Here is a 9,903-nt window from a genome sequence, read left to right as displayed (position 1 = left end):
AGGGAAACGCCCCAAAGAGACCGGAGTCCCCCGGAAGAGAGGCGCGGCGGGCCCTGCCCGCGCCGGCGTCCACGAAGGGCTCGTCGGACCGCTCTGCCGCGTCGCCGAGGTCTTCCCGCGAAGCCGCGTTGTGCGCAACCCCGTTGCCGCTGCGGGCGCGGAGGAGGCCCCTGGCGACGGCAAACGCAGGAATCTCGGCGTTGCCCCTGCGCGACCCCTCGCGCGCGTTCCCCGGGGAGAGGGCGATGCGGCCGCCGCAAACCCCGCCGTGGTTGCCGCGGAGGAACGCCACCCACCAGCGCACGACAGAGTCTGTGTTTGGCATTTGTCTCATGATGAATGCGTTCAGGTTGTCTTGTACTTCTGCGTTTTTGCCGGTGTTGATACGATTATAACTTTTTAGCGATTGTAATTGTTTTTGTTTTAAATGATGTATGTTCTGAATGTGCCTTTTTCTTTCGTGTTAAAAACTTTTACTTAATACTTATATATATATATATTGGAATAAGCTTCTTTGTGTTTATTTGGTTTGTTTTCTTTTTATTGAAGAAGTAGTAAGTATGAGAAGGGAGCAAATATGAGGATGCCCGCACCCGTGACGCGGCATTGGACGGCGCTGTCGCTTTTGGTGCGACAAGCATACCGTTCTTTCGTTTTCTATGACGCCAAGACGGCGAGTGATGTAATTGCCGCTCTAGGAGATCTTCACGAGCCTCCGTTGAGTCTACACGCCCTTGTGCTTTGTGTATTAACCACGTTGCCGAATTTTTCTTCTGGAGACCATGTGGCCCGCCTCTTCCAGGGGCTGTCTCTACTCCGTGTGCGCCACACAATGCTCACTGCTCATTTTTTGAAGCATTATCTCCGTTGCTGCTTTGTTAACGGCTGCATGGCCACACCTCGCGTGGCTGTGCCAGTGGGCATGGAATATTCCGTAATAGACCCGTTGCGGTTTTTATCCTCATTTGCCGTGATTCTTCACACCCTTGAGCGTTTTCACCCAACCGAAATTGTTAATGCCCTTTTTGATTCCTTGGAAGAGATGCTAGGCGCGGATTTTGGACCATCTTTATTTTTCCATTACAGATATTCTCACAAGAGCTGTGAACCAGACGAGGCAAATATAGAACCCTCTTCTGAGAACGCGGAGGAAGTTGCAGAGGAAATTTTTTTTGTGCTGCAGCGTTTTCTTATTATTTACCGCCGGCACCCTTACGGTTCTCGGTACAAACGCACTGGAAAACTCTTGGCTTTCTATGCAGATCACTTGCACTTCCATCATTTGGTGTGTCTGCTGTGTCTTATGGAAGAAGCGGATACGAAGTGTCATAAATGGACAGCTCATTTTTCGAAAGAGCAAGAGCTTTCTGACCTCCAGCGACAGTTGCTGTGTTATCTGGTGTATCGCTTTCGTCCCGAGGCGCTTCGTCCCGGAGTACTTTCAAAAGTTGAAATCGTGGCGTTACTTAGACATGTGAACTACTATAATCTCAGTGGACTTCCGCCTGACGTGAGAAGTGGAATTTACTCCATTGCAGATGCCTTATGTTTTATTCTCGAAAAGGCCCCATTGACGTTAAATGCTACTCGTTTTCTGGTAGTGAACGATTTATTATCACAGGATGAGGAACCACAACATATGGAAAAGGAGATTTCAACAGAAGCTTGGCAACTGCGGCAAAAACCCCGCCTGAAGCATTTTCTAGATGGACTGCAGCAGTTAATTCTTGATAGGGGGAGTAGATTTGTTTGTAAGGAGGATCTTTGGTTGTATACAGAGGTTTTGCTTATTTTGTGTTATCGTCTACTTCTTTCTCATGCGGCGGATGAGAAATCGGTAGCAACCCCACAACTCCTTCGGACCTGTCAGCTCACGTGTGACGCACTTGGAAGGTTGGAAAGACACGGTGAATCTGGGAATGCATCCGTTGAGTTTCGCATCCTTCTTTCCAGTCAGCCTGTGAGGTTGCTATTGCAACAACGCGCGTCTCTGTTGGGAAGTGGGTTGGTTTTGGCACTCTCAGAGGTGATAACACGGTACGGAATTCAGACGGCGCTTCGCTTGGCCATGAGACATGCCGCCAATGACATGGATCTTCAGTGTCTATGTTTTTTGCTACAGGAGCGACATCCGACGGTGGAGCTTCTGGCACGAATTGATAGTGCCATAACTATGATTTGTGGTCAGAAGTGTTCCACACAATACACAGTAAAACACATTGCGGAAGCACTTAGCATGCTCGGCTCGAGGAATTGGGTGACACTTTGTGGCGGCAATGAAAGATGGATAACACTTGCAACATCTGTGCGACTCTCTGTGGCGGTGAATTCACTTGTTTTTTATATAAGGAAGACTGAACAGGATGCGACACGGCAGCAAGCATTAGCACAGCTACTGAAACTTTTGACTGTGTTATCTCCCGTAGAGTTGCACAGTGATTCAGACAAGCGGTGTCGGTGTCTCACGGCACGCATCCCTGGCTCAAACGCGGTTAAGCTCCTCATTGAGTCTGTGCTTCGAGTTTGTATTGATTGCACCCCAAAATTTGCATTCTTTAGAGATCACGGGGACGATTGCAGCTTCCCCGCACTGAATACATCGGACTTTGCCGAGCGTTGTTTCCTGCGGAGTCGTTCTTCCAAGTTGTGGAAGGCGGCCGAGGCTTTTTCAGACGACGTATGGTTTTCAGAGGATGCAGCTCATTGCGAAAAAGATATGTATTCTTTTCACAGCAAGCAACAAAGCACACGGAACGTGGTGGAATTTGCTCTCTGGATGGGTGCTTTTCGGTTTGCAGCCGAGCGTAAAGGTGGAAATGAGCGAGAACTTTTTCTTTCAAGCATGAGGATGGAAGAGCTACGACGAATGCATACGGAGATTCTTCGGAGTGCCAGTTATCTTGTGCTACGGGATAACTCCTGGAGATGTTCGACTCTGCGTCAGCGACTCCTTCGCGCCTTTTATATTGAGTTGAAATGCGAGGGTCTTCACCTAATTGGACGCAATGAGCCAATATTTATTAGACATGAAATATTTAAGCATGTCATCCCGCTTTTAATAGCAGAATTATATCGGCTTGTGCTGACCCCCTGCTTTGATGAGGATCTTACATTAACGTCAGTGGAAACATGCATCTCCGGTGATGCATGGATGCTACTTGAGCACGGTGATGTGGATGCGGCCGAGCTAGTTGTTTTGTTCGAATCTTCCATGGATGAATTTCGAACGAACGGAGTTGATAAAAGCCCTTTGCTTCTGCTGCATGATATTGTGTGGAGCTCGCTCACATGCATCGCCTCATTGAGCACGGCGCTCAAGGAGTGGATTGATGGCTTCCGTTATGGAAGCTCATTCAACACTGAGAATGTCTTCGATGGTGAGATTTGCCACAAGCTGCGCAAAGACAGTGGCACAGTGCTTGTTGCCAATGCACGAAATACTCTCTTGTGGACGCTGTTGCTACTCGCCTGTTTTATGCGTTGTCAAGCGGCTGTGCTAAAGAGTGAAGAAGCTGCACAGTTGACAGCGGCCCAAACCGCAGTTGCGCGGCTTGTGCGGTTGGTGTCGCAGCTCTCACCCGTGTTGAGGCGGCCACGTCCTGCTCCTGAGTGTCTCCTGGCGCTTAAACTGCGCGAGGTGCTGGAGGGGCTGAGAGACGGAGCTGTCGGCGGAAGCAACGACTGTGTCGCTGGCGTGCTTGATGACGTGCTCCGCCGAGAGCAGCCGCATTTCTCTCGCTGGGAGGGCACGTTTGAATCGGTGGCTGCCCAAATGAGGCGTTACGTGTGAATCGCCATGCCACACCCACACACCATGCCAAATAATAATAATGATACTAATAAAACAGATACATTTTTTATGCTGCTTTTTATCTAATTTTGATTTTCTTCACACATTTCTCGTTGTGCCTTGAGTTTGCTTTGCGTGAGGGTCTGGGGGACGTTGTTTAGCCTTTTCCAGTCAGTTCCGTCCCTTTTTGCTTACTACTGGAATGCGTCTCACTCCTCGTGTGCGTGTCTCTGTTCCATCTGCGTCTGACGGCTTGCATGGATTCTGCTTCTGCCATTGTCACTTTTCTCGTTGGTTTTTCTTTGCGCGTTTCACATTGCAGTCACAGGGACCCCTCCGCGTGTTAGCATGGAGTCCTCGGCGACGACGGGCGCGAAGCGGCTATCGAGGGTTGACGAGATCCGCCTTATGGAAGCACTCTTCCCATATGCATCCTCCCAGTCTCTTTCCGAGGCCGTTAGGGCAACAAATGGTGTCGAGGAGGCGATTTTTCACTTGAACGCCACTGCAAATCCCGACCTTGACAGCGCGTCCTACCTGCTAAAAATGAAACGAAAGACCGCGATTTCAGCGGAAGTGACGAGTCCAACAACAGCGGCAAAAGCAGCACCGCCACCCAATTCAGCCGCCATCGTTGTTGACGGTGATGGCAATGCGATGAGCCCCTCCCTGCAAGACACATTTGCCGCTCTGCAGTCTCACCTCTTTTCAAGACTGGCCCTCTTTGACGAGAAGACGGGCACGTTGGAGGTCAATCAGCAAAACGAGTACAACGCCACGGTCGCGGTGTTCCCAATCGACACCGCCGCATGGGATGATCATTTTATCACATCTGCCACCCTGACAGATGTGATGGGCGCCCATCCCCTCGTCTTGCCCACGTCGGCGGAGGCGGCATTTTCACAGACCGAGCTTGGCGAGGGCTGGGATGGAATTCAGGCGCCCATTGTCCGCTGGGCCCCAACCGCCGCCGCCCTAAAAAAGGAGCGGAATGAAAATAGGGCGACCCTCTCGGAAAAGGAAATTTCTTCGCTAGTGTGTATCTTGCAGTCTGAAGGGGAGGAGGGCGGCGCCATTGCACGAGAAAGGAATGGGATGGGCACCAAAAATGGGACATTGATTGTGGATCCTGCGGAGAGTCCTACTGCAAGCGTTGGCCGCATCCTGCCAACTCCGCTGCAGTACCGCGTCCGGGAGGAGTGTGAGCTGCGGGTAATTCTGGACGAGCTTGAAGCGCGGGGGGGCGAGGCATTCCACAAGATGGGGGGGACCAACCTTTGCAAGGAGATCGTGAAGCACTGCAAAACGCTTACAGGTATACTCCCTGAGTATTTTCCAAAGCTGCTCCGCGTGATTGGAAAAGAACTAGAGGGTGAAGAGCTGCTACCCGCCCTCCAAAACGTTCGTTTGAAGGCCTTTGGGGAGGCGGTTCTTAATACCGGGGCGGTGCGAGTTAGAGAGATTGCGTTTGGGCGTTCGTACGCCCGCTTTAGCGAGAATGGTGAGCACCTACTGTGGCGTGTGAAGTTGAAATACCTGGCGCTGGACCCGGCTTCGTTTACACTCACGAAGGCGGAAGGCCGCGGCGACGTCAAGAGAGGAACCGTGAGCGCGAAAATCAAGGACCTCAAAGTAAAGGCAAAGTTAACACTGCGGTTGCTTTCGACGGGTCGTTTGAACGCCACCTGCTGCGACCCGCACGTCTCCATTGGTTCGTTGCACACTAAGTGTTCGGTGTGCAGTCTGAACGCACTGGGCTTCTTCTTGAGACCGTTCCTCAAGCAAAAACTTTGCCTGTACTTGATTGAGATGTTGCGCGAGGGCATAGCGCTGAATCCTGGGTAGCGTTTTGCCCCGCTTCCCCTTCCCCTTCTCCTCCTCTTCCTCTCTTTTTTTTTTCTCCTGATCTCTATGCTTAACTTAACTGCATGCATAGCTGTTGGGGCTTCCCCTGTCGGATGGAGCTTGTCCAGTGGAATTGCCGCGTTTCACTTTTACTTATGTTAGTTTTCCTTTCCCGCCTCGCTTGTTAGCATTTTTCTCACTTTATCTTGCCATTGCGGCGAGGGAGCTGTGCACCTATGCCAATGCCTCTTTCTGGGCGTGCTTCGCAAGCATCCTTGGCTTTCTTCTTGCCTTTCTCCCTTTACTTTGCTGTGTTGCTGTGTGTATGCCTGGTCCCGCGTCGTTGCAGACTGCGGTTGCAAATACATTCACGCATCCACATAGAAAAGAAACGTAACTAACTAAATACATCAAAAAAGGGGAAGCTTCTTCTACACGAGGTTTACCACCCTGCGCCCGCAAGAGGGAGAGAGAAAACGGCAACAGAGTTGCACCGATGCCCGCGGCCTGGTTCCTGAGTTCACAACAGGGCAACATTGCGTTGCCAAACCGCTGCTCCCCAGATGCCCCCGTGTCGGTGGATCTGCTCGAGGCGTGTGGCGTCTACACTCGCGCGGTGGATCCCGCGACGCTGCATCAGCGACACCCAACAGACGACGAGGGGCGGACCTACGCGCAGCGCCTTGCCTGGAACTTGGGCTACCAGGGGCAGGAGGTGGTGACGCTGAGTGCGGACGCCCAGGACGAGCTCCGCGAGCACCTCAACCTGGACGAGCAAATGCGCGTCGTGGAAAGCGGGGTCCTGTACTTCGATGTGCGTGACGCGGAGGACCGCTGGATGCGTGTTGAAGCCAAGCCGGGCGACCTGCTCGTTATTCCGCGCGGCATCTACCACCGCCTTGTTCCTGCCGCAGACTCTTCCCCGGTGAGGCTGCTGCGCCTGCTGCGGAAGTCCACCGTGTTTCAACCAATTCCTCGTGAGGGCGAGCTCAACGCCGAAAGAGCCGCGGAGGCACGCGCGGCGCACGAAGACCACACCTTCTACGTGTCACACCCGCCGAATGAGACTGTTTTGGGCCCCGCAAACGGCGCGGACAATGTGCTGGTGACAACTCCGCGGGACTTTGACGCCACGCTGGCGAAGGCGAAGGCGGGGCTGGCGGTCGGCGACGTCCTCGTGCTCTTCTGCAAGGGCGCCCCCGACCGCAGGACACACACGTCGTGGTGTCCGCCGTGCGCGCAGGTGGAGCCGATGGTGCGGCGTGCGCTGGAGGCCGCCAAGCGCAAGCGGCGTGTCGTGTACGTTCAGTGCATCGTGGAGCGCTCCGTCTACCTTGGAAACCCGGACTACGCGTACCGACGGCATCCGTTGCTCAGGATCGCCTCCATTCCACTACTTTTGGTGCTGCAGCAGGGCGAAAAGGAGCTCACCGAGCTGCACCGCGAAAGCGACCCCAACGAGCGCTATGAGTCTTGGGTGGATAGCATTTGAGCGTGCAAGCACACGTGCGCCGAAAGAAAGGCATGCATTTTCTTTCCAAACGGGGAGGGGGCGTTTCCTTATTTTTTTTTATTTTAGTATTTTGTTCTTTTTACGTTTAGCACTAGGGGACAATATTCGAAGCTGGGTGGGCGAGCTCCGTTTGTCTTTCCGCCCCACCTGTTCTCTTTCACTTCCATCTTTGTTTGTTTGTTTCCTTTCTTTTGTCTTTCAAACGTAGCAGTTCTTGCTCAGGGCATGCGGCTGCTGGGCGGGAACTCAGCCGTATTTGTCTCGGGCCTCTTGGGCACGGCAACATACGAAAAGAAAAATAAAATAAAATAAAAATAAAGGGGAAAAAAACGCGACTGCCGCCACCGTGAGCCAACACAAAGTTGAAGGGACTAATTGCCGGCTCTGGGCTTTTCATAATGCAGGGCGCTGAACCCTGGCACCGCGGCCCACAGCTGCGCCAGGGGCAAGCTGTTTCCTTACATTACAGCAGGCGTGGGTAAAGGCTTTGTGTTAAACGAAAGATAGCACATTTTTTAAATCCTTTTCTGCTGCGTGTGTACAGACGTGTGTGTGTATCTGAGGTGGGTGAGCGTGTCGGCGGTCAGTTGATTTTCGTTCTTCTGCTTCAGCTGGATGAACAGCTCTGACAGTGAGGCCTCATGCTCTATTACTCCAAGCTTTTTTTTTGTCTACTACTATTTTTGTTTTTGGCGCAGGGCGTTGTGTGGCGACTGTGCACACGTTTCGTCGGCGCCCTTGTTTGCGTCGTCGGTCTGTTGCCGCGTGTCTCGGCGCCTTGACAGGAGTGTGGGGCTCTCCCCGTGCATGCACGCATGCTCTGCGGCCAACCGTGCTTCTCTCTACATCTCTCTCGCTTTGCCTCACTGCACGCACCGGGGCGCCGCCAGGAGGGGGGACGATGGGGGTTCATGGCCTCTGGCACTACCTCAGCGACCACGGCCTCTGCTCAGCCCCTTCCGGTGGGCAGGGCGACGCCCCCATCCTCGCGGCGGACCACTTGCTCTTCGACATGAACGCCGTCGTGCACAGCGTCATACGGGGATCGGCCTTCACGTCGCGGAAAACCATCGGGGAGGTGGCGGCTGCCGTGCGGCGCCTCATGCAGCGGTTTCCACCGCGCAAGACGCTTGTGCTCGTCTTCGACGGTGCCGCGCCAGTGGCGAAGCTGAAGGTGCAAAAAGAGCGGCGCGCCTCCATGCCTAGCCCGCAGAGGCCGTTGGAGCCTCCTCCCGCGGCGACCTCCGCAAGATACAACTACGACTACGAAGGGACGGAGGTACCGCTCGTGCGGGAGGAGGTTGTCGCAGGCTCGGAGTTTCTGCTGGCGTGCGAAGACGCCCTGAGGAAGTCGCTGGTGCCGGGTGACGGCGGGCGTGTGCCGGCGGGAGTTCCAGCTGGGTGTGCGGTCGTGGTCAGTGGCTGCGAGGACGCAGGCGAGGGCGAGCTAAAGATATCCTCCATCCTCCGTGCGCTGTGGCTGGAGCAGCGGCGCAAGGAGGCGTACACGGGCGATGACGTGATCGTCGTCGTCGGCAATGACTCGGACCTGGCGTTGGTGGGCATCGCCTGCACGCCGTACTCGCACTACTACATGGTAGACCCCGCGGACTGCACCATCACCGCGATTGCCGAGCTTTATGCGCATTGGAGAAAAGGCGCCGCAAACGGGCTTCTGCCGCTGGAGCTGCTACCATCCTACCGCATAGACTTTGTGTTTCTCAAGCTGCTCAGCGGTGGTGACTGGTACGAAGGCATTGCTGGGGGCAGCAAACATCTCTGGCGCCGGTACCGCGAGCTGCGTGGCAACGGTGGCTACTTTAGAAGATCGCTCATACGTGGCGAAGACTTTACGGTGGATGTTGAGTTTCTCCGCGCCGTGATGAATGTGAAGGCTTCCCCGCATCACGCGCTGCGTCAGTCAAAGATCAAGCAGGCCACGCAGCGAGGAGGCGCATGCCTCTCCCAAGGCGCCGTGGAGAACGGCGTGGAGCTGTTGAAAGGGGCCATGTGGGCCCTGAAGTCGATCCTGCTTGGCCAGTGCTTCGACTACGACTTCCGCGTGTTCACGAAGGCCCCCACGCTGGGGATGCTGAGGGCAGCCAGCGGCGTAAAGAGGGTGGCTGAGCGTATCCGCCCCAGCTCCACCGCCCCGCTGCCCCTCTTCTCGCCCCTGGAGCAGTGCCTGGCGGTGATGGGGAACCGCGGCCGGTACTCGGCGGAGCTGCTGCGGGCGCTGGCCACCGCGTGCCCGGACGGCGGGGAGCGGCTGACGCGGTCGCAGTCCGTGTCGTACCTGAAGTCCGAGGTCCGGCGACTGATGGGCGCCGTGGATCGCGACAAACTCACCGCGGGTGAGCGCGGGTTGCTGCAGCTGCGGCATGCCGACTTTTTGAACGGGGGCTGCGTTCTGCAGGGGACGGTGACGTGCATGAGCCACACGTACGGCCCCGCCTCGTGCAGCTGACGTGGCCCGTTTGCTCCCAGTTCCTTTCCGCCGCCTGCTTGACTGCGCTGCCACACCGCCGTCGACGTGGAATGGGAGGAGGGTGGGTGGGTGGGTGGGGGGAAAGCCGCGTCACCGTTTAACGCGCGCCGCTGCGGTTAAAAAAGAAGAAGCAGAGAGAGAGAGAGAGAGAGAAGGCAAAGTAAACGAAATGAGGAGGAGGGAGGGGAGGGGACAAATAACGAAGAAGAAAACTGCTGCGTGACCACGCATACACACACGCGCACGCCTTCCTGCTGTTGTGCGTGC

The 9,903-nt window shown here is 54.9% G+C and overlaps 5 protein-coding genes across 5 annotated transcripts, besides 4 other annotated features; 4 read left to right on the top strand and 1 right to left on the bottom strand.

Moving 5' to 3' along the window:
- Tco025E_07010 (uncharacterized protein) lies at nucleotides 1–325 on the bottom strand (the record flags this gene model as incomplete). The annotated part of the gene is made up of 1 exon (XM_029373877.1): nucleotides 1–325. A coding segment is annotated over one exon (325 nt), but the record flags the coding sequence as incomplete, so codon positions are not given.
- A 258-nt stretch (nucleotides 326–583) lies between these two features.
- Nucleotides 584–3,790, top strand: Tco025E_07009 (uncharacterized protein; the record flags this gene model as incomplete). Its single annotated transcript, XM_029373876.1, has 1 exon — nucleotides 584–3,790. One exon carries the CDS (start codon nucleotides 584–586, stop codon nucleotides 3,788–3,790), a length of 3,207 nt encoding a protein of 1,068 aa, XP_029226023.1.
- A 30-nt stretch (nucleotides 3,791–3,820) lies between these two features.
- Nucleotides 3,821–3,843: a microsatellite.
- Nucleotides 3,844–4,138: 295 nt separating this feature from the next.
- On the top strand, nucleotides 4,139–5,635 carry Tco025E_07008 (uncharacterized protein; the record flags this gene model as incomplete). Its single annotated transcript, XM_029373875.1, has 1 exon — nucleotides 4,139–5,635. One exon carries the CDS (start codon nucleotides 4,139–4,141, stop codon nucleotides 5,633–5,635), a length of 1,497 nt encoding a protein of 498 aa, XP_029226022.1.
- A 9-nt stretch (nucleotides 5,636–5,644) lies between these two features.
- Nucleotides 5,645–5,678: a sequence feature (G-rich).
- Nucleotides 5,679–6,131: 453 nt separating this feature from the next.
- Tco025E_07007 (1,2-Dihydroxy-3-keto-5-methylthiopentene dioxygenase) lies at nucleotides 6,132–7,127 on the top strand (the record flags this gene model as incomplete). Its single annotated transcript, XM_029373874.1, has 1 exon — nucleotides 6,132–7,127. The coding sequence occupies one exon, from the start codon at nucleotides 6,132–6,134 to the stop codon at nucleotides 7,125–7,127; it is 996 nt and encodes a 331-aa protein (XP_029226021.1).
- A 922-nt stretch (nucleotides 7,128–8,049) lies between these two features.
- On the top strand, nucleotides 8,050–9,615 carry Tco025E_07006 (uncharacterized protein; the record flags this gene model as incomplete). Its single annotated transcript, XM_029373873.1, has 1 exon — nucleotides 8,050–9,615. The coding sequence occupies one exon, from the start codon at nucleotides 8,050–8,052 to the stop codon at nucleotides 9,613–9,615; it is 1,566 nt and encodes a 521-aa protein (XP_029226020.1).
- Nucleotides 9,616–9,692: 77 nt separating this feature from the next.
- Nucleotides 9,693–9,717: a microsatellite.
- Nucleotides 9,718–9,759: 42 nt separating this feature from the next.
- Nucleotides 9,760–9,789: a microsatellite.
- Between the last annotated feature and the right edge of the window lie 114 nt (nucleotides 9,790–9,903).

This window comes from Trypanosoma conorhini, assembly GCF_003719485.1.
Source record: "Trypanosoma conorhini strain 025E chromosome Unknown Tco_14.4_contig_00510, whole genome shotgun sequence".
In the NCBI taxonomy this organism is placed as follows: domain Eukaryota; phylum Euglenozoa; class Kinetoplastea; order Trypanosomatida; family Trypanosomatidae; genus Trypanosoma; species Trypanosoma conorhini.
This window is presented reverse-complemented; position numbering and strand designations above follow the sequence as displayed.